This window comes from Sinocyclocheilus grahami, unplaced genomic scaffold (genome assembly GCF_001515645.1).
Source record: "Sinocyclocheilus grahami isolate Dianchi unplaced genomic scaffold, SAMN03320097.WGS_v1.1 scaffold491.1, whole genome shotgun sequence".
NCBI lineage: Eukaryota > Metazoa > Chordata > Actinopteri > Cypriniformes > Cyprinidae > Sinocyclocheilus > Sinocyclocheilus grahami.
In genome coordinates this window covers 18732-43010 of record NW_015505670.1, presented here as the reverse complement: position 1 = coordinate 43010, position 24279 = coordinate 18732, and the positions used below count along the sequence as shown (strand labels likewise).

General features: G+C 37.8%; 2 protein-coding genes across 7 annotated transcripts in view; one reads left to right on the top strand and one right to left on the bottom strand.

Moving 5' to 3' along the window:
• Positions 1-19769, bottom strand: part of ap2a1 (adaptor related protein complex 2 subunit alpha 1) — a 29632-nt gene extending 9863 nt beyond the window's left edge. For 5 of the 6 annotated variants that reach the window (XM_016236488.1, XM_016236489.1, XM_016236490.1 and 2 more), the window contains exons 1-12: positions 19110-19768; positions 15695-15906; positions 11932-12125; positions 4563-4692; positions 4328-4429; positions 2320-2579; positions 1918-2086; positions 1634-1771; positions 1375-1557; positions 1167-1264; positions 753-984; positions 475-663 (exon numbers count right to left, since the gene is read on the bottom strand). In XM_016236488.1, the coding sequence (XP_016091974.1) occupies positions 475-663; positions 753-984; positions 1167-1264; positions 1375-1557; positions 1634-1771; positions 1918-2086; positions 2320-2579; positions 4328-4429; positions 4563-4692; positions 11932-12125; positions 15695-15906; positions 19110-19176 (1974 nt within the window). In that variant the 5' untranslated portion in view covers positions 19177-19768. Of the gene's footprint in view, positions 1-474; positions 664-752; positions 985-1166; positions 1265-1374; positions 1558-1633; positions 1772-1917; positions 2087-2319; positions 2580-4327; positions 4430-4562; positions 4693-11931; positions 12126-15694; positions 15907-19109 lie in introns of all 6 variants that reach the window. The other variant, XM_016236487.1, reaches the window with a different exon arrangement.
• Positions 19770-21256: 1487 nt separating this feature from the next.
• Positions 21257-24279, top strand: part of LOC107554075 (protein arginine N-methyltransferase 1-like) — a 3776-nt gene continuing 753 nt past the window's right edge. Inside the window, exons 1-5 of the mRNA XM_016236460.1 lie at positions 21257-21350; positions 22569-22693; positions 22741-22894; positions 23020-23170; positions 23292-23413. Of these exons, the coding sequence (XP_016091946.1) occupies positions 21324-21350; positions 22569-22693; positions 22741-22894; positions 23020-23170; positions 23292-23413 (579 nt within the window). The 5' untranslated portion in view covers positions 21257-21323. The remainder of the gene's footprint in view (positions 21351-22568; positions 22694-22740; positions 22895-23019; positions 23171-23291; positions 23414-24279) is intronic.

Below are 24279 nucleotides of genomic sequence, written 5' to 3'. Positions count from 1 at the left end.
TACAACCATATATATGTACATATATATATATATATATATATATATATATATATATATATATATATATAAGTCTGTTATGCTAACCAAGGCTGCATTCATTTGATCATAAATGCAGTCAAAACCAGTATTATTGTGAAATATTACAATTTAAAATAACTTTTCTATTTTGATATATTTTAAAACATATCTCATCCCTGTGATGGAAAAGCTGAATAATTCAGTCTTCACTGTCACATGATCCTTCAGAAATCATTCTAATATGCTGATAATTTTTTTCAGGATTCTTCAATGAATAGAAATTTCACAGGAAGAGCATTGATTTGAAAGAGAACTCTTGTAAAATTATAAATTGTCAATTGTGATCAATTTAATGCATTCTTGCGTCCAATGCAACCCTGACCCCCAACTTTTTAACTGTAGCACAGATATAAAAATTTCAAAGCAGTGTTTTCCATATTTGTTTGTGTCTCTCACAGCATTAGATGCAGCAATGGCAGAGCCGTCTCCTCCTCTTTCTCCCCCTCCATTGAGTTCTCCTCCCTCTCTCTTTCCCTCCTCTAGCTCATTCACAGACACGGCTCCTGGTCCTTTCTTCTTTTTCAGCTTGGCCAAGATGGACGACTCTCTCTCTGGGAATGGAGGCATCTCCTCAAGAACTGTGGCCTACAGTTACACACAGTGACACAGATGATTATACAAATAAACGGTGAGACACAAATCAACAAAGTGTGTGAAAAAGAGTGTGATCTCACCAGGACATCGGTGCTGGCGATGGAGGACAGTTTGAGATACTCCACAGCTCTCTGCTGCAGTTCAACATCACTGTTCCTGATCTGGCTGTCGGAGCGCAGCACTTCCTGAATGGTGCTCTTTGTCTCCGGGAACAGATTAATGAACTTAATATAGGCAGAAAGCAGAAGGGCACGCGTGGGGACTGAACACAGGTGAAATTTAGAGTGGAGCAGGTTAAACTGAACCAAAGGACTAGTGAGATGGAAGAACAGAGGTGGGATGAATAGGAACAGTTTGATGAATTTCAGATTATAGAAAAGATGAAGGAAATAGAAAGTAAAAAAGAAAAAGAAAAAGAGGACATCATTAGTATAGCAGTAAGATAAAAATCTGTGATGTCAGAAAACGCCGATATGAGTGGCTAAATAACTCACCTGGAACGAGGATCACCAGCAATAAGGTTACCAAACTCTCCCAGGATGTAGCCTCCAACCTTTACCATGTTCTCATGACAAGCTGGAGCCTGCAAAGCCTGTGAAAAAAAAAAGGAGAGCAGGAAACATGAAGTGTCATAATGATGGCGGAAATCAATTTTCTGAATGTGTTCAAGAAATGACAATTTGAACATCTGGTGTCATTTACCTCAAAGACTGTCTTGGCTGCATATCCCTGCACATCGTCACGGTTGATGACGATCTGGATGACACGGTACCACACTTCCTCACTGACGTAATCCCCAGCAATGCGGATTAGGTTCAGAATGGTATCCACATACCAGGAGTAGTCTACTGCATATTTCTCTGCCAGGATGGCCACCTTCAGTACCTACAGACACAGTAGTCACACATTAAAACAATGACCTGTGAATGAAGAGACACGGAAGAGATGAAAAGAGACGCACCATTTCCTCTCTGATGGAGTAGTCGGCTGTCTCCAGGTAACTCAGCATCTCTGCGACAATCTGCTTGGCATTGCTGCGGTCACACATGGCGTAGAGAAGGTCAGCAGCTCTCTGACGCACACTGACATCCCTCTCAGTCTGCCAGCAGAATAAATAGAATTAAACTGTTATAAACAGTGCCCAAGAATAATAAAGAGTGAATCTGCCATAAAAAAATAACAAATTATTGCTGAAAAATAAAAGACAGATCTTGTTTCGTAAGAATGCAGAATCTATCCATTTACCTTCAGGGCATTGATGACTGTCTCTATGTGCGTTTTAACTGCCTCATGGGAAAACTCAGAGCTGGCAAGGGTGCACATGCTTTCCAGGGCCAAGTAGCGCAGGTTGGTCTCTCTATGCTGTAAGAACTGGCCCAGCTGGTTACATGCCCGCACAAGAAGATTCGGCTCACTGTTGAGAATCGGGCCATGAAGAGAGATTAAATACAAAAGATAAATTCTAAATACAAATAAAGCCATCAAAACATCATATTAGATCATTTAAACAAAGCAATTAATAAAAAAACACAAGCGCAATACATTTTTATATAAATCATTCATGAAGCCATAAGTACAAAAATTATTCCTAAAATTAGCTGTGCGTTTTTAGTTGTTTGTAAAAAGAGAAATGGAGACAACGTGCACCTGTCATAGTGGATGATGAGAGAAATGGCTTCAAACAGGATGGCATTCTTGGCATTGGAGTGCTGAACCTTCTTGGATTTGGGTGGCTCTTGGGCTTTGTTGAGGATAGTTTCCAGACACTCTACCAGCCGTCCCTTAACGGCACCATCCTCAGGCGGTGGGTAGCACTGCAGAAGTCGCAGCAGCTTGCAGGACAACCACGGAGCAGGAACGAAGTAGTAGGTGTAGTCCTGCAGGTCAGTGGAGGCTGAAGACACAATCTGAGAATGGAAAAAAACATGAATGAATAAAAGATTAGCACACATGAATTTGGGGCTGCAAGAAATTTCATAAAATTATTGTCAAGTGTTTTTTTAGTGACAAAACATGGCAAATAAAGAAAAGAAAAAAAAAAACAATGAAAAGACCAACAACAGATTTTTGCTGAGTTTTGCTGATTTTTGCTTTTTTTACTTAATGCAATGCATTATAAAGAAATGTTAACCCAACCAATATTAAATATTAACTTATGAAATATTTGTATTGTTATTTGCTATTCTTTTTACATTGAATGAACATTTTACATTTAAGTTAAATACACATCAAGGATCCATTTATTTGATTAAAAATATAGTAAAACAGTAATATTGTGAAATATTATTACCATTTAAAAACTTGTTTTCTATTTTCATATATTTTTAAATGTAATCTATTCTAGTGCTGGGCGGTATACCGGTTCATACTGAATAACGGTGTTTATTTTTGTTAAGATATGAATTTATAAAATACCACAATAAATAACGTTCGAAACGCGACACTGTTTGAAAGGGGTCCCTTTTCACTGTTGCACTGTGGTGAGGGAGCAGCTGTATGTGTTACTTACTAAGAGTGAAAGTTCCAAAACTGAAGCTGTAGAACTAATAGAACGTGATGACACAGAAAAACTCATCCACAATATCCACATTGACCGCCACAAATATCCACCACCCCCTGCCATCAGCTCCCGCGTCTCACACACACACACACACACAAGCGTGACTTTAGCACTAGATTTAGCAACTTTCAGACCCTTTTAGCGGCTTTTTTCCATAGAATGCTCATACTGACAAACCTAGTGACTTTTTGGGATAAACCTTAGCTATGGTTCAGTTGGAAGATTTCGCCAGTGCTGTCCCGCCAACGCGAGGTCTGACTTTCCGGGAGAAGTGTCACCTCTCTCTCTGCGTCTGTTCTGTGCCGTGAGCGGCAGAGAAGCAGCGCATTCAGTTGGCCACACCGCAGCCGACTCATCAATAAATGAGTACAAAACAGCGTTTCTTAGCACCTGTCGCTTACTGATTGTTTGGAATTATAAATATGAGCGTAGTTCATCAGTTAATATCACATGCACTTTTTTGTTTGTTACTCAGACACAAGCAGTGCGATGAGAAAAGTAATATAGCCAAAACAACCGCATAGCCGCTCTTTAGTGTAGATGCATGTTGATTTTATCAGACGATGCCGCGATTATAAATAAGAGTGACTCCTGGTTAACATGTATTAGAATGTTTAGTCACCATTTAGTGTGGTATTTTTTTGACAATATTCACTCATCATAACAGTAAAATAGGGCATTCTAAGTCAATATACTGCAGTATTTCCTCTCTCAATCAGTAGAAAATATGGTTAACACCCAGTCATGCATGAAAAAAAAAATACCGTCATGTACCGTCAAACCGGTATGATTTTGAAAAATACTGTGATATAATTTTTTGGTCATACCACCCAGCACTAATCTATTCCTGTGCCTGTCGTTACTCCAGTCTTCAGTGTCACATGATCCTTCAGAAATCAGTCTAATATGCTGATTTACTGCTCAAGAAATATTTCTTATCAACTTTGTTGAACAGAAAGTTGCATGCATAAATTCATTCATAAAAAGCATTGGCATTCTCATCACTCTCACAAACCCCCAAAAGATTGCAGCCTATTCAGGAAACTCTGGTCTATAGGCTCACATAAACACGTGTGCACGCGCACACACACTCACCCTGCTGAGTCGTGACACAGCAAGCGACACACAGGTCTTGAACTCATCAGGGTTCTTCTGGCTGAGACAGGTGATCAGGGAGATCGCAGCAGTGACCACACCCTGAAAAACAGAACAGAACCAGAAATCAGAAAGAAGCCTTTTAAAACGCAATAACCACAACATTTTTTTACATACATCAACAGATATGTGTGTGAACATCATGAGGTTGTGGTTTCCTATGTGCTAGACTTACCATGTGCTGGTCATTGAGCAGGTGCACCACTCTAGAGGTCCATTCTCCCATGAGCACCAGGTCTGGGGAGGTCTTATACAAACGGAGGAGACAGAGAGCAGCTGACTGTTTCACACTGTCCATCGTGTCCCTGCCATTAGAATAGGAACTACATTAGTTATCTATAGCAACAATCGTCTGGCAAGACACTGCGTGTGAATAAGATCTTAACTAATAGATATCACCATACTTTCCCCAGCTGATTAATCACAGTAAAAATTGGATAAAGCCAGGTTCAAAATTTTCATTTTGCTGACATAAAAGCTTTTACAGAAGGGATTTTAGATATATTTTTTATCCCTCCATGAATGAGAAAATACTGTCAACAACCAGAAAAAATACATTTACACTAGGGATGCACCGAATATTCGGCCACCGAATATTCGTTTAGTTTGAATTTTATTTTATACTGTGCATTGTTGCAATGTGCTAAATAAATATTTCCATAATTTGTAATTGATTTATTCTTTGAAACTTTAATATTAACTTTGATTTTAGTAAAGTTAGTACACAGTCATAGCCATAAATGCAATGGTACTAATAATTGGCATAATTTCTTTCGGTGTTTCGGTTTTCGGCCTTGGTTTCCTCTTTTTCGGTTTTCGGTTTTGGCCAAGAATTTTCATTTCGGTGCATCCCTAATTTACACCATAGTTTTAGGAATAAAATATGTGTGTGTGTATGGCAAAAATCATAATCATGATTATTTTGGTCAATATCGTAATCACGATTATTTAACACGATTATGAGTGGGTCATATGATCAAAACTTTATATAAGTGATTAATTTAAAGATAGCAATATATATCAAATATACATTTTCAGTAAATAAAGTTGCTGTGACATCTACATTTTAGATAGCAGTGAAATTTCACAATTCTCAATAACACAGCAGAATAATAGGGCAACTTATATAAGTAAAAAATAAATAAAATATAACAATCCTCAAAAAGAATTGAAAAATAAACTCAGTAATACAACAAAAACAAAAAGTAAAGGTCAAATACAATAGAAAAAAGATACAAATGAAACAAAAAGTGCTTTAAATTTAAAGTATTCAGCTAACAGCCTACTACAGAAACTGAATAATCAAATATAAAATAAAACAGCATTGTCTTCACTGTAAGAATTAAACTTGCTTTGTGTCTTAATGTTACAAAAGTCCTTCAGTCAAGAACCAGTCATTTTCTCTTTGTATTTTGTGACACATTTTTGTGTGTATTTGACCATTTAGGAACGCACCTTAAGTTAAAAATTAACTTTACTTGTCTGTTTTGTTCCGTGTCAGAGGGCATGCACAGAACAGTGCAAGTTCTCTTTTGTGCTTTTAAAAACACGAATAAATCAAGCACGTCCCATTTTGCGAAAGTAACATTACACAATTTTACTGATTTGCACATGAAATTGGGCTTTTATGGAAAGTGAAACTGCACCGCTGGAAAGGGGTGGAATGGGGCACAATAATCTTTTTATCTTGATTATTGTATTTTCATAATCGTTGGAAGCAGAAATTGAAATCGAAACTGTATTTCGATTAATTGCACGGCTCTAATGTGTGTGTGTGTGTATATATATATATATATTAATTAAATAATTAAATGTGTATTTTGGATGTTTTATTTCCACTAGTTTAAAAGAAAACCTGTTATGGAAGCAACATAGGACAAATGGTAACACTTTATTTTAAGGACCAATTCTCACTATTAAAGGTGGGGTAAGCGATTTCTGGTAGCCAATGTTGATATTTGAAATCACCAAAACAATCACCCTACCCCAAAAGGGTCTCGCCCCTATTTTGATAGCTCTGCCCCACACATACGTACGCAACCCAGGCAACGATTAGTTCTGTGAAAAAGCAAAACCAAATGTTACACCGTGTCTACACCGGACGCGAGTGGAGCGGCGTGACAAAATACTGTATAACTCATTAGAATCAATGATGCTGTCTACACCATAGATATATATACATATCTATGGTCTACACTGGATGCGGCGCGGCACAACACGACAAATCCCCGACAGAAAACTGCTGCTGCGTTCTATTCATGACGTATTGACACACATTTCAAATGATTTTCAACGGTCGCTTTCAGTGTACTAGAGAGACTTTAGCTGTTGCAGCGCAGACACTGTGTTACTCACTTTTGTTGGTACCTTCTTTTGTTCCGCAGACGTTTTCCTCTTTTGTTTTTTTATCCGCATTCTCTATCTTTCTGTCGCTCGGCTAATATCCATCCTGTGCACTGAACGCTCTCTCCTCCACATCATGAGTAGGCATGCCCCTTACTGCTGATTGGCTACAAGTTTGTTTTGCTAGTCGGCCCAAATCAGTTTTCTAAAGCGTTTTTGAAAAATCTCTTACCCCACCTTTAACTAGTTGCTTATTAGCATGCATATTACTATCATATTGACTGTTTATTAGTACTTATTACGCACATATTAATGCCTTATTCTGCATGACCGCATTTTAGATCCCTTAATCCACCCCTAAACTTAAAGGAACACTCCACTATTTTTTAAAATAGGCTCGTTTTCCAACTCCCCTAGAGTTAAACAGTTGAGTTTTACCGTTTTCGAATCCATTCAGTCGATCTCCGGGTCTGGCGGTAGCACCTTTAGCTGTAGCTCAGCATAGATGATTGAATCTGATTAGACCGTTAGCTTCTCGCTCAAAAATGACCAAAGAGTTTCTATATTTATTCTATTTAAAACTTGACGCTTCTGTAATTACATCTTGTACTAAGACCGACGTAAAATGAAAAGTTGCGATTTTCTAGGCCGATATGGCTAGGAACTATACTCTCATTCCGGCGTAATAATCAAGGAACTTTGCTGCCGTACCATGGGTGCAGCAGGGGCAATGATATTACGCAACTTCCGTCAACATAACCAACGTGACCACCTCCTTGCACAGGGAGCGTGCTGGGGACTATTTTCAGTCCTTGCGTAATATCATTGCGCCTGCTGCACCCATAGTATGGCAGCAAAGTTCCTTTTGAAAAAAAAATATAATTCTCTTCTGCTCACCAAGGCTGCATCGATTTGATCCAAAGTACAGCAAAAGCAGTAACATTTAGAAATATTTTTACTATTTAAAATTAGGGATGCGCCGATCCGATATTCATATCGGGTATCGGCTCTGATACTTCCATTTTCTTGGATCGGGTATCGGTCAGAGAGGGCCGATCCAAATCCGATATTTATTTTTTATCGATTGTGTGAATTATTCTGTGTTACGTCTAAAGCCATACGACAGCTTAATGTGAGCTACATATGAATATTTAAGTCCTTACATTAAAGTTCACACAAACTCTTTTCTCCGCTGTGGCTGTCAGTCATTCATTCAGCCTTTAAACCCTGGTCGCGTTCGGTTACAGCAGTCAGCTCGGTAAAGCTCTCTCCGAGATCATTCTGTGTTCCCATTATACTTGATTTGTAAATACATGTCTATGATTTTGCAAAAAGGACTTTATCTTCTTGCCGGAGTTTAATGTTGTTTTGTTACTTGCTACCGGGTGTCTGTGAGAATAAACACGGGCGTAGAAAAGACTATAAATTGTTTTTAACGTGCACATTAACTGAAATTTAAAATTGTTAAAAGAAAGGCTCAATAACTGTTGCACAGATATAATACACTACGCATCAATGGATCTTCCCTTTGTGCTTTGCAGTTTTTAACACGAAGTGCTTACAATGTGCTTCGTGCTCATAGACTGTCAACCCTCTACATTGCGAGTAAATCACTCACATATGTGACTAAATCTTCACTCTGGGCGACTAAATGATGCCTAATATTAGCCGATGGCTAATAAATTCTCAGATTTTAATCGCCAGTGTGTGAGCTGGAGGTTGAGTATATGATTAGCACAGATATATTTTCACTCACAGAACACTGTTGTTACAGGTCTGTGAGAGCCAGAAATCTTGCTTGTTTGTAGGTGACCAAATACTTATTTTACCGAGGAATTTACCAATTAATTCTTTAAAAATCCTACAATGTGATTTTCTGGATTTTTTTTTCTAATTTTGTCTCTCATAGTTGAGGTATACCTATGATGAAAATTACAGGCCTCTCTCATCTTTTTAAGTGGGAGAACTTGCACAATTGGTGGCTGACTAAATATTTTTTTGCCCCACTGTAGGTCTATATTTTTTCATATTTGTTTCTTTTATTTTTCTTTATAATGAAGTAGACTGTATCTAGTAGATTGTGAAAGAATGATTATCAGTTCCACACACAGAGATATATAAATTCTACATTTATTTAAATGAGGGAAAAAAAACTTCACTGGTATCGGATCGGTATCTGTATTGGCCAATACAGAACCCTAGGTATCGGAATCGGTATCAGAGGCGAAAAAGGTGGATAGGAGCATCCCTATTTAAAAGAACTGTTTTCTATTTGAAAACATTTTAAAATGTGATTTATTCCTGTGATTTCAAAGCTGAATTTTTAGCATCATTACTCCAGTCACCTTCAGAAATCATTCTAATATGCTGATTTGCTGCTCAAAAACATTATTATGTTGAAAACAAAGGAGTAGAATTTTTTCAGGTTTCTTTGATGAATAGAAAGTTCAGAAGAACAGCTTTTGCCTGAAATAGAAGTCTTTTGTAACATTATAATCTTTTTGATCAATTTAACGCATCCTTGCTAAATAAAAGTATTATAAATTAAATTAAATTGCAGTGCTAAATAAAATTTCTATAATTTCAAATAGAAATCAGTTATTTTAAATAGTAAAAATAATTCAAAATGTTACTGTTTTTGCTGTACTTTGGATCAAATCGATGCAGCCTTGGTGAGTAGAAGAGAATTATAAAATAAAAAAAACATTACAAATCTTACTGTTAAAAAAACTTTAGACTGGTAGTGTAGGCTGAATATTCTTATAGATTGAAACAAATGTGCTTCAGCCAGGATAAAGAACATGAGAGAGAAGCTCATTTGCGCGTGATTGCATTTTGGTGTCTGTGTTTCCGACGGAGTCTCCAGAACGCGCGCCTGTAAAGCCGTTTCACACGATGTCAGCATGCGGTAAATCTGCACAGTTTTAAAACATCTAGGAGCTCACGTCCGCCCTTTGAACACAATGCTCTCCAGATGTAGGGCTAAATGGGAAAGTTAACAATGGGTCTGTCCAGTAACGAATGATGAACGCACAGTTTGCAGAGAAATATTTCAGTTTTTCACGGTGGACTGTCTGACTTAAAGGGATAGATCACCCAAAAATGAAAATTTTGTCATCGTTAACACACCTACAAGTTGTTCCAAACCTGTAATAATTTCTTTCTTCTGTTGAACATAAAAGAAGATACTTTGAAGAATGTCGGTAACCAAACAGTTTCTGGTCCCCAATGACTCTGATAGTCTGATTATTTTTTCTCTACTATGGAAGTTACTGAGGACAAGCAGCTGTTTAGTTACCCACATTCTTCAGAATCTTCTTTTGTGTTCAACAAAAGAAAGAACTTTATGCAGGTTTAGAACAGCCTGGGTAAATTATGACAGAATTTTCATTTTTGGGTGAACCATACCTTTAAAGTGACAGACACATCCGTGCTTCTAAAGGTATAGGCCTATTATTTTATTAAAATTGGGATAGTCTGTTAATATGATATTCCATACATTATCAGAGCTTGGTAGACATAATTATTATATTTTTACACATTATTAGACAAGCGTTTCCCCGGTAACGGCTGTAATCAAAGCAGCTCTGCTCATGAACGCTACTTTTTCAGATAAAAAATGAAAATGTCACCGAAACTTTCTCTGAAGTCGGTTCCCTTCAGAGATGCATTCATATAAAACACCTGCACTGCGTTTTGATTTTGAAATGTGCAGTGCTCACGCTTATTCTAAAAATGAGAATGTCATCAACTTTTCTGAAGACAGTCGGTTCTCTTCAGAGATACATTCATATAAAACACCTGCGACGCGTTTTGATTTTGTAATGTGCAGTGCTCATGTTTATTCAATGAAATCAAACGCCACAAATAAATCAATGTATGGGAAACACTGTACATATGTCGAAATATTGGAAATGTCATATCACCGTTATTGGAAAAAAATTACAAATGTGCTTCAGCCAGGATAAAGAACATGAGAGAGAAGCTCATTTGCGCGTGATTGCATTTTGGTGTCTGTGTTTCCGACGGAGTCTCCAGAACGCGCGCCTGTAAAGCCGTTTCACACGATGTCAGCATGCGGTAAATCTGCACAGTTTTAAAACATCTAGGAGCTCACGTCCGCCCTTTGAACACAATGCTCTCCAGATGTAGGGCTAAATGGGAAAGTTAACAATGGGTCTGTCCAGTAACGAATGATGAACGCACAGTTTGCAGAGAAATATTTCAGTTTTTCACGGTGGACTGTCTGACTTAAAGGGATAGATCACCCAAAAATGAAAATTTTGTCATCGTTAACACACCTACAAGTTGTTCCAAACCTGTAATAATTTCTTTCTTCTGTTGAACATAAAAGAAGATACTTTGAAGAATGTCGGTAACCAAACAGTTTCTGGTCCCCAATGACTCTGATAGTCTGATTATTTTTTCTCTACTATGGAAGTTACTGAGGACAAGCAGCTGTTTAGTTACCCACATTCTTCAGAATCTTCTTTTGTGTTCAACAAAAGAAAGAACTTTATGCAGGTTTAGAACAGCCTGGGTAAATTATGACAGAATTTTCATTTTTGGGTGAACCATACCTTTAAAGTGACAGACACATCCGTGCTTCTAAAGGTATAGGCCTATTATTTTATTAAAATTGGGATAGTCTGTTAATATGATATTCCATACATTATCAGAGCTTGGTAGACATAATTATTATATTTTTACACATTATTAGACAAGCGTTTCCCCGGTAACGGCTGTAATCAAAGCAGCTCTGCTCATGAACGCTACTTTTTCAGATAAAAAATGAAAATGTCACCGAAACTTTCTCTGAAGTCGGTTCCCTTCAGAGATGCATTCATATAAAACACCTGCACTGCGTTTTGATTTTGAAATGTGCAGTGCTCACGCTTATTCAATGAAATCAAACGCCACAAATAAATCAATGTATGGGAAACACTGTACATATGTCGAAATATTGGAAATGTCATATCACCGTTATTGGAAAAAAATTATATTGCGATACATATTGATATTGAATTATTGTCCAGCCCTAATTTCTTGTTTCTTACATGTGACACCACAAATACACACTTCCTTTTTTATTAATCCTCTTTTTCTCCACATGCAAGGTCCTTCAACCTAAATCCATCAACCTAAATTCCTAACTTTTGCCCTCTCACTCACTCAATCCTTCCAACCCAAAAGTTGCTCACCCAGCCACAAGGATGCGAGGAATCTCTCCAGCGAAGGCCTCGGCCATCTCTCTGCTGCCCACGTTGGCGATGCAGTGCAGAGCCAGACACATGAAGGTGGGGTTTCGGCTAGACAGGTCGTTCTTGATGGCATTGTTAATCAGCCTGATCAGTTCACTGTTACTGTTCACCAGCACAGAGATGAACAGATATCCCTGCAGCACAGAAAAAGAGGCAGGAACAAAAGAAAGCTGATGGTTACGCTTTATGTTTTGCACACACACTAAGGCCAAATTACGGTAGTGTACGGTAAAGCTGAAATGAAGACAGCATCACTGAAGAACTGTCATCTTCAAACAGGCTCAGAGCGGCAGCCCTGCAAGCTCTTTGGATAAGCACTAAACCACGAGGGTGAGATTTTCCCCCTCGCTGAGCTAATGTGCCTCCCTCACTGCTGCAAGGGTAGAAGCTCTCTTGAATTGCTTCTTTTCCACTCTCACTGCATCATGATGTTGTACGTGCTTTTAAAGTCTGGAGGTTTGGAGGAATGTGTCTTGCAAAACGATCAGAATCATCTGAATTATACTATAATCAGCTAGCAAAATTCAATCATTAGCTCCATTCAGTGTATCGAAACTCCATTATTACAGTTACTGAATTTAACAAGAATACAATCTTCACTCTGGTAGCCTTTGCTTAGAATTTTACAAAAACGCTAATTGCCTGTTCCCGGATGACTTTTACTTTTTTTTTTTCTCTGCCATGTATCGGTAAATAACTATATTGTAAATTATAGTGCCTTTTGCTTATTAGTCTGTTTGTTTGTTGGTGTTACTGTATTTATTCGTTATATATAACAAAATAAATAACAGAAGGGAAAAAAAAAAATTCTGCAGCAAAATTCAGCATCCAAGACATAGCATATCATATATCAGAAGAGCAGCGGAATTTTCCGGCTAATGGTTGCGTTGAAACTGTTAGCTGTAGGCTGTGACTCACTGTTTAGTTTGAGAGACCAAATCTTACCACACAGCAGGCCGTTCAGTGACCTAAATCACATTTCTAATGTGCTTATAAGTCTCCTTTTAACAATCACAGAAAACTGTAAGATGCCGTTTAGAGTTCTATATAAGGAAATTAGTATTCATTTGAGTGAAGAAACTTTGAATATTTGGGCTGGGCTCACATGAAACTGAATATTGTATTGAATGTATTTGACCCGTATGGGAGGAGTAGGTCAAAACATGATGACATCACCTCATTCTTCAGCAATATACTATAACGTCTTGCAGTGAAAAGGACTTTAACAAAGGCTAACAAGATGCATGACTTCGTCTTATTTCTAGTTTATGTCAGTGTTTAAAATTGCAACAGGAAACAAAAGATCTGGTGTGCTCTACAACCCTTCCACAATTCATCAGCACTATGTAAATGCCATGTGCAGCATTATCCAAGAACAAATGCTAAGGCCATGTGGAGTTTAGTGACAACACATGTTGTCGTCTAGTTTGCATTGTAAATGTTATTTTAATGCTTTTCCTTTTCAAGCAAAAAGATAAGCTGACTCAAAATGGCCCTCAGTTTGTTGTCCTTTTAGAACCGAAACATGCTCAGATTGACCAGATTCTGCCCTGCTTCTGTCAGTGTTACCCTGTGGAGAGCTGCGTGGCTGATGGGAGTGTGGCTACTAGAGTGGGTGTTTGATCAGCAGGAGATAATTAGACCTCATGGTAGGTCTACATGGCATGGAGTGCCACTAAGCCTCTTTGACAAGCTAAAAGCACATCTGTTGCTCACTCTCACTAGCCATGCTCATCAGATGTTCACATCTATAAAAGACAACTTTCACAAGGGTAAAACTGCAGAGTAATAAAATTCAGATACTTTTGTTACACTGCTGTTCAACTGTAGTTTGGGGTCGGTAAATTTTGAAATAAGTGTCTTTATTCTCAATTAAGCTGCATTTATTTGATTAAAAATGCAATAATATTATAATTTACAAAAATGTAATTTATTCCTGTGAAGACAAAGCTGAATTTTCAGCAGTCATTACTCCAGTCTTCAGTGTCACATGATCCTTCAGAAATCATTCTAATATGCTGATTTGCTCAAGAAACATTTCTAATTATCAATGTTGAAAACAGCTGTGCTGCTATATATTTTTGTGGAAACCAGGTTTTCATGATTCTTTGATGAATAGAAAGTTCTAAAGAACAGCATTTACATAAATCAGAAAACTTATAACATTATAAATATCTTAACTGTCACTTTCGATGAATTTAATGCATCCTTACTAAATATTAATTTCTTTTTTAAAAACTCCCCAAAATAGTTTATATTGGTAGTTACACCTCAGAAGCTGTTAACACTGCACACTGGATCTGTTTGTTCCAACAGTGTAATGTAGTCAATATCCTGCATATCATTTGCACAAGTAATGATTTACATGTCTCTATGCAGACAAAAGAGAGTATCTCTCATTGAAAGAAGAGAAAACTGAAAACATTTAGTCTTTGCTGAGGTTCATTCATGATATCTTGCCATGGCACTGAACTCATGAGGAGAGTCAGATAACATAAGCATGTAAGAGGCATTACAAACTATTATATTTTCTTGTATATGCGGTGTTCGACACTGCACACTTTGACTTATTCACTAATAAATGCATTGTGAATGCCACATGAATGCCAGGATAAATGAATGAATTCAGACACTACTGCACTTTGTGTACCTTATAATCCTGATATGCAACTATTTCCTGTGCAGTTGTCATATTTTGCATCATTTCCTTATACATTTGGTCCACTTCACTGGCCAAACAGTGTAATTAATCTGCCTGTGAGCGGCAGTAAAGTGTGCAATAACTTGCTAGAAAAATACAAGCTTGCAAACACTCACAAAGTCAACAGTGTTACAATTCCAAAAAACAAAAAAGACAAACAAAAAACATTTCAAAACACCTTAACACAACACTCCTTCAAGATTTTAAGGGTGCTTTCATACCTGCAGGTCGATTGCTTTGTTCCGAAACAGGGATTACAATTATTACAATGTTCCTTTTTATTCTTGGTGCAGTTCGCTTTCATATGGCAATGTTTCTAAACAGACCAAATTTGTTAATACAAGTCACGCGCGAGTAAACGGTTGTCTCATTGGTCAAAGTTCCACGGTTTATTTTCCAAGATTCCCCTTAGCTGTCACGGCTTTCACCCGTCAGGATGGAACGACAACAGTTTTTTTTTTTTTTTTTTTGTAGCTGTCCTTATACTAATTTATCATTTTGAGCAGGAGTCCAGGATTCATCTGGAAAACATTTTTAAAATGCACCTACTAGGAAGAAGAGCAATAAGACGGCATTATAAAATGAAAAAGTGCGCTTTTTTATTTTGAATGGCGAAGACATGCTCACCCACAGACATTCACAGGTTCATTTTGAAGTACTAGCAAAACAACAAAGTTAATGCTTTTCACGGAATTTACATAATTACCCATTATACATTGTGATATAGCCTGGTTCGTTGGTCCGTTAGATCGGATTGCTTTCTCACTACAACCGAACCGCTCCAGAGTTCGTTTTCAATCGAGCCGAGACCACCTCGTTCAGGCGATCTCAGACCGACTGTTTTGGTGCGGATCCGGGCGTGATTGCCGTGTTCACATATGCCCACCACGAACCGAGCTAAGGGGGGAAACGTGCCAGGTTCCGAAAACAATGAGCCAGGTGTGAAAGCACCCTAATATACACATCCACACACAGTAGGATATTTGAGATGGTTTTACTCACAATCTGTTTCTCAGTGTACTTGTTGGAGCTGAGCAGGTTGACAGCCTCCATGTGGCCGAAGTCAATGTCATGGCCCAAAAGGAAGATGAAGAGCAGCTTGCACACATACTTCTTCTTGCTGTATCCATCCAAAGCCTTGTCTCCTTTAAATTTTGAGCGGATGTTGGCCAACTCTTTATTTATGCGTTTGATCTCGGCCTCCTTACTCTTACCTGAAGAGAGAAACAAAAAACAGGGAGCCTCAGACAACAGGATTTCAATTGACACTGCAGAACAATTGGTTATCACTGGGTGATTTGAACAAATCAGTAGACCACACGAGCTGACAAAATGCCCGGCTGCTGTTGATAACTTGCCTCAAATGGACATAACTATTTGCATTTACCACAGTACAGCTTAGACAGCATAACTGTGCTATGAGCTCTTTAGGCATGAAAAATATGCATATTTCCATGCCATTATTTTCACATTCAATTATTCTTGTATAAAACTGTATTTAAAAAGTTATAAATCAAAATGCTTAATGCATCTTTAAAAATCTATAAATAAGTTTCAAGGATGTTCATAATCAGTATTACGGCTGTGCGATATGGGAAAAAAAAACTATTGCGATTTCTTTGATCAATTTTGCTATTTCGATTTTAATCACGATTTTGACACACAGACATGCTTCAGTCATTAACGCATTCAGTGTGAACTTGAAACATATTTCCAAAAGAAAACCAACTAGAGCTTTATCAAAAAGCTGTAACATGTCTCTAGAACAGACATAAGGCAAAATAATCACTAAGTAAAGGTGTAACAAAATGTCTCTAGAATAGACATGGCAGAAAAAAAAATCCCTTGTCCAGGGATTTGGTTTTGACATGCATTGGTCATAGAGCTCTTTGTGGCGTTGCCTCAGATGTTGAACTAGATTTGTTGTGCCAAGTTCACACGTACTCCGTCTGCAGTGCATATACAGTATGTGCAGTGTTTCCCCTGCCATTATTTTAGGGGGGCGCGGTTTTGTGTAGTACTCGTACTGAAACGCTCGTGACGCTTCCGGTGATATTAACCTCTGCCGTCTCACTAATGAGGACATAAATACATGAACAACATCTCCAGAACTGCTCTGAGAGTCACTTCATCATTTTGTTATAGAAAAAAAAAAAAAAAAAAAAAAAAAAAAAAAAAAAAAAAAAAAAAAAAAAAAAAAAAACCCCCCCCCCCCCCCCCCCCCCCCAAAGCCGTAAACCTAGGGGAAACACTGCATATGCACTTTTCAAGAAGGGATCTGATGACATCCTCGTAACTGCTGACACATGAGATAATGCTAGAAGGAAAATAAAACCAAATGTAAAAAAAAGAAAGAAAAAAAACTGTCTTGCTTATGTTGAACAGCTTTGCATACAAGTACTATTATATTTTGGTGAAATATAGTGTCTGTCTGCTCTGTCTTTTTTGATACTATTATCATCCAGTATTATGAGTCATTACCAGGGTTCTCATGTCATGTACACAAAAAAATGTATTTCCTATGCACAAGTCAAACTAACTTTGACCATGCGCGTATGCTTTTACTGGTGTTGTAGTTTTGATGATTCCAATAGGACACTAATGAATTACACTACGTTTAGAAATCCACTTTTTGATGAATGCATCAAAATGTAATTTGCAGTGACCACCAGTTTTATAAGAATTGCAACAGACCCACTAATGTTGCAATTATGGCAGCGAGTTGTGTATTCGAGTTGTGTTTCAGTAGCTACAGGTAGCGTCAGTAGCTCACCGAGTGCAACCATTTCACGTCATTGAAAAAATGGTACCCGGGGTTCCCATTAACATCACAAACTCTATAATATAGTGTTTACAAGTCATTCATTTTTTGTTTATGAACTAAATGAGAGCAGAGCAAGACAGACGGACAAGACACAATTCAGGCTGGATTGGATATGACAATTTTTATTTAAAAAATTTTTTTTATATACATTTATTTTTTTAACAGTTTATGTACCTAATTTTGTTGTGCATGTCCTAAATACTAATTTTGCACATTTTAGAGAGCACAGAGGACTGAAAGACTTTCTTGACTGTTGTCATTACTTATCTCATTATCTGTAGAGCTGTCATTAGACGATTGATGATCTCATGTGTGACTCATTTGTTTTTTCTTTATATCACTAAAAAAATGTAATTGATTTTTGACTTTTTTGTTGTGGATGTCCCAATTGGAATACACGATTTGCAATTTTCAGAGAGTTCAATTAAATGTTCATGCTGTATTTTGTTAGCATTTGTGAATTAATAAAAATGTAACTGGTTATGTATTATAGGCACATAACATCGTAATATCGATCACAGGCCCCTGAATCAAATCAAATAATATCACTGCATGTTTTGAGGTACAGGCAAGCATCACATTGCTTAATGTCAGATCATATCGTGATAAAACATCTGATTTACACCCCAACTGAGTACAACATCTCCTTAAACACATGCAATACCCACTATGCCATGACTCTTACCTGAACATTACACATTTTAGTACAGAAGCCATGCATTTTTATGCACGAGGGCCTAAAATAAAGTGTGGACATATGCAGGTATATATGAGCCAGTAAAAGAATAAGGCAGCATGCCATATATATAAAACTGTGTATGTGGTACAAAAATATAATGCAAGTCACAGACTACAAATTACACAGTCTGTGCGCAAAAATCACTCTCATTTATCACTAATATCACAAAATTGATCCCAAAAAGTTATCTTCGAATTGGAATCACGCATGTTTTCATATTTTAGATGTTTAACAGAAAATGAGGATGAAAAAACTCACGAGAATCAATCTTATTTGCAGCCATTCTTTAAACCTACACAAAATTACTAGGAACTCAAACTCCTAACACAAAGAAAGCCTTTTAAGATTCAAGAGGTAAAATTAGAGGTACAAAATAAGCAGAAGCAGAAGATTACAGACACATCTATAACGCTGAGCTCAAGGCGACAGCTTGATAACTGGATTATCGTGAAGAACACATCTGAACCGAGTCCTCTTGGCGAGCAGCGATATCAACCGCTAGTCAAGGTGACGAAAGCGACCGAGACAAGACAAGACATGCTGGATAAACCATCTGCAGTGAAACACACGGTTTTCGGTGGCGGCCTAGCGGGCTCTCTGGCGATAAAGCATCACTCCATCACCGGAGCTAAAGCTAACGGGCCTGGGTGATCGGCGAGATTACTTTTATGACCTCCTTTACCAAGAGCCACACATCTGACCTGCACGATTTAACCTTTAATCCTGGTTAAAAAGCATCACGGAGCAAAGCAGAAGCCATTGGATCCAGTTTAGGGCGTATATAGGAAGAGTTCAGTACAGCTGTTCACATAAGAAAATGACTAATGGTGTTTGAGTGTGACAGGGACACTTACAGTTTCTGATGTCCGAGATGAACACAGCTAATCCTCGCATTCCATCTCCCTTCGACACAGCCGGCATGTTTGCTCGTTTTTTCTCTTCAAGCCGGCTTCAACACGAAACAAATGACTTTCAGATGTTCAGAGGTGCACACAAATAATGTAGCCGCGGGTGTTTATGAAGAAAAGAGGTGGATGCAGTGGGTGAGAGAGAAGCTGGGAAGTCAGCGCGACTGCTGTTTCCGTTGGCTAATTCATTCAATCCCGTGAACTCTCGTCAATGGGAAAACGATGGAAAGGCACGATCTTACGTTGCGGTAATGACTAATTAAAAAACAAGCCACCGTGTTGTTTTTAATTTATGATTACGCGCCTATATGTCGATGGCGTTAAAATAAAAATTGATTCCTCTCTGACTTTTAGTCACGCACGGCAAGCTAGCCAAACAGCTAGCGAGCTGGCTAGCTCAATCAAATGTTAGAATACATCACCCAATTGACCGCGATAGGACAGCGGGGAATCCTGCTAGCTGACGAACTAATCTGACAGACCTGTTTCTCGAGGAAAAGATCGCTGTCGACTATAATTAGCCGTCAATAATGTACGAGACTTTTCGTTCGGTCGCTGTACCCGGACGGAGCTCGTGACAGAACGGGCACTGAGCTCGCTCCAGCGCTTCCTCCCCACATGTCCCGCCTCCAGCCCCGCTTCTCCTGCTCCTGATTGGCTAGTTTACTGTCATTCAGTACACCATTTGTCCGTTCATACGTCAGTTACATTTTATGACCATTTTAATTGGCTTGAAGACAAGATCGACGCTGTTGAAAGTATCAAAGTGCAAGTGTGTGGGAATGGTGATAAATTGCTAAAAGAGAGGTTGTAAATTACACTAATTAAATTTGACGACTGGTTTTTCATGTGTAAAGCTGATTATTGAAATAGTTTGATATTGATTGTGTGAATTCAATTAAATTCAAGTTTATTTGTATAGCGCTTTTCACGATACAAATCGTTGCAAAGCAACTTTACAGCAAGTGAAGTTTCTACAATATTTAGTGGTAGCTTATCAGTGGTGACTGTCAGTTAATGTACATATGGCAGAAATGTACGGAAAAATCAATTAAAGATGTAATCAAACAGACGATGAACACTATTAACAGCAATTATTATATGATGCAATCAAACTTGTAGCAAAATGTGGGATAAACAAATATTTATATAAGTTAATCGTATAACTCTATCATCTTTGATCAAGACGGCACCTATCAGTTTTGTGCAACTAAACTAGCAAATTACCCCATAATATATTAGATGATACATCATCATCATCCTGTACACGGTAAACTAATATCTATATTTGTTACAATTTATCAGTGAATGCACACTGTTCTCAAGGCATCTTCATTTAACATTAATGGGTAGTAGCATCTTTGGCAAATAGGCTTCTCATGGCTCGGTTTGATTTAAAAGGATAGTTCATCCAAAAACAAAATTCTGTCACCATATACTCACCACGTTATTCCAAACTGTATGACCTTTTTATTCCGTAAAATACAAAATAGAAAATATTCTCAAGAATGTTGTGGTTTAAACAACATTTATTATGATTGTAAGAACAAAAATCACTGGGACATTTTTCAAAATATTTTCTCATCTTCAACAGGGAAAAAAAAGAAAGAAATTAAAATTAAAATTAAACATTAAAATTCTAGCGAGACACGAGGAGAGGCTTTTAATTTTGGAGTTATCTATGTGTCTATATCTAATGTGCTTAAGGTTTTTTTTTCTTTTGACCTGTTTTAGTTTGGTCAGTACTCTCTCTTTCTTTCTCTATAGATAGATAGATAGATGGATGTTATTATATAGTTTGCTAAAACGTTTTTGTAAACGTATGGTCACTTACATCAGTCCAACCCTCATAACTAGCTTACCTGAAAAGAATGAAATCATAATTCTCAAATAACCTGCAATTTAACATTTGTATGAAATAATAAATTAGTGATCGCGCTACAGTTTGATCCAATGAAAGTCACGTTTCAAAAGAGAGGAAAAAATGCCAAGAAGTTGAGCCTATGACGGAGAGCTGCAAGAAAGTGGGCGGGGCCTACAGTGAATCCCATGATTGCCGTCCAATCAAATCATTTAGTGAAGGCAAAGAGGCGGGAGCAAAACAAGTGTGTTTTACATGAGCTGTGCTGCTTCAGTCGTCGTGGAATCCAGTTTACCGAAATGGCGGAGACAGCAGACAGAATGGAGGTAAGCTGGAGCCACTCAAGGCCATTTCGCCTAGAACACATCCGATGGCAAACATATGTACGGTAGTTAGAATTAATATGCCAACTTTTTTTGTTACGTCTAAACTACGATTCTGTAGTCGTTTAACGGGTTTGGTTGCTGCGTATGTAGTTATCAGGTGGGTAGAAATGTGCGCACACGCATCTTGAGCATCCATTTTAGCCTGCCGCGAATAATTCATTCATTTAGCAGCACGTGTCTGCTATTGCTAGTTGGCTAAAATGAGTTAATACAGAGCTTTTTTTATGCTACGTGTAACCAATTGATGTATTATGGAACTGGATTTAGTAATATCTGTGTCCTGTTAGCTAGCTCCTCGTTCAGCTTCCATGAGGGTCATTTAGAGCACGCTGGCGGCTGCTTGAATGACTTATTGTTGGGTACGAGACCGCATGGGACGGGACACCGCAGCCTGATGGCTGTGATCTACTCGATTACTTATTACAGCTTCGTTCACGATTAATCCGTTATTAGTAACCAGATTGCTGTAATTGGCGGTGTGGCCAATTCAGTGTTTTTTCGCAACCACGTTTTTGCCCACGTGCATTGTTAAAAAGTTTCAGGTCTTCTGACTATAAAAACGATTAGTCTCATTTAAAAGGCGAGAATACCGCATCTTTGCTTCTCAAATGAATTTAAAGTTGTGCGGGTAAAAATACGTTCATGAGTTTGAACTACCATGAATTGTCTTAACTGGTTTTAAAGAGGCAATGCTGGTCTAGAATTTGCTCAGTAGTAGTAGTAGTAGCGGATTTTGATTGGTCACAGTGGTTTGAATCTTTTGAATCCATTTACCAAAAAGGTTTGTTCTTTATTCGTCAGTAAATCTTTCTACAGGTTACAGTTGGTGCCGACAAGTGATTCTTTTGTGGCTAGCAAGTATCGAATCCTTTATTCGATTCGTTACAATGAAAGTCATGCGTGACCGACATAAGTTTTGTCCTTTGTTAAAATTTGCGCATATACAAATCGTTTGAGACCCCACAAAATGTTGAAGCATTGTACAGAATTCCTCACAATTAGCAACAAAACAGATTTATTGACCACCTTGTCTAGCTGGGTTTTTGTCTTCTGTTGATAACTTTTCAAAATTGTATTTAACATACAAAATACACTGCCTAATCTTAATCTTAAAATCTTATACTTTTTCATAGTGTATAATGATTTTTTTTTTAATAGGTGTCCCAGGGAGAGAGTTCGGCAAAACCTGCAGCAGAAGACATGACCTCCAAAGACTACTACTTTGATTCCTATGCACACTTTGGTATTCATGAGGTACAGTCTTACTGGTCCATGTTTCATGAGTAGTTGTACAACTACACATTCATATCTGTGATCAATGTGAAATAAGACACCATTTCATTTATTTTGTTTTGTTTGCATTTTCAGGGTGGGAGAACGTTTATGGCTTTGATATGTCCTGTATCAAGGAAGTGGCCATTAAGGAGCCACTAGTGGATGTTGTTGACCCCAAACAGCTCGTTAGTACTGCCTGCCTCATTAAGGTTAGTTTACTCAAAATTGTCAATTACTCATAATCATATACTCAAATTATATGAAGTGTTTGGTTTTTATATAACCCCTGCTTGCTTATTTTTTTTCAACCCTACTGATTCTCTTGGTTCATTAGGAGGTGGACATCTACACAGTGAAGATTGAGGACCTGTCCTTCACGTCACCTTTCTGCCTGCAGGTGAAAAGGAATGACTACATTCATGCGCTGGTAACCTACTTTAACATAGAGTTCACTCGCTGCCACAAAAGGACAGGCTTCTCTACTAGTGAGTGCTTTTTTTCTTTTCTTTTTTTTTTCCCCCCCCTCTCTCTCTACCACACATTTTTCACCATGAGTTTTTAAATTATAAATGAACCCTTGAAAAACAAAGTGCATTTGTCTTTTAGGCCCAGAGTCTCCTTACACTCATTGGAAGCAGACTGTGTTCTACCTTGATGACTATCTGACGGTTAAGACTGGAGAGGAGATCTTTGGCACCATCAGCATGAAACCCAACGTCAAGAATAATGTAAGCCCCCTCCTGCATTTAATATTCTAAAATGCACTTAGAATAGAATCTTACATGAGTGTAGGAAAATCTATTTTATAATTAGCTGTTGTATTACAATATAATACGTTCCTAGAAATATGCCTACACTACTGTTAAAGTTTTGGCTCGAAGATGTTCTTTTATTTATTTATCTTTAAGTACAGTACTATTGGGAACAGGGTTCCTTGAAAGTTGGTGAAAATAAACATGCATTGATACAGGTCTTTGAAAGTGCTTGAATTTATTTATTTTCTGGAAAAAATTCCATATTCCCTCTGGTCCGCTAATGTGTTATTTCGCCAACACTTCGTGGCCTATGCAAACTAGCTTGCTTGATTTGTTAGTTATGCGCATTTGCACTTTAAGTGTTTCCTGCGTGAGGTACTTTGTGTTGTACATTGCCATGATGTTCACGCGTGCATGAAACTATGATGGTACCTCAAAGTTTCACAGACACACCGTGAAATTAATGTTGAATTGCTTTGCTTGTTAAGATAATGTTAAACCCATGAGGCAAGAAAAACCTATTATATTGTATATGAAAAGCATATTCATATCTTAAATCTTCTGGTTACATGAGCCTAAGCTCTTTTCAATAAAATCCATGCAAAAGTTAATATCAGATCATTTTAGAATACAGTATAGAATGTACTGAATATTCTTCAGTTTTATGCAAAACAGAAATACGACAAATAGAATATCAGATCTGTCATATGGTCAAAAATACCAGAAAACTTCTACAGATCTATGCATGGCTCACATTCCCTGACCATTAAGTGGATATTTCATAATTATGTATACATTCCCCCCCCCCCCCCCCCCCCCCCCCCCCCACGTGTCCACAC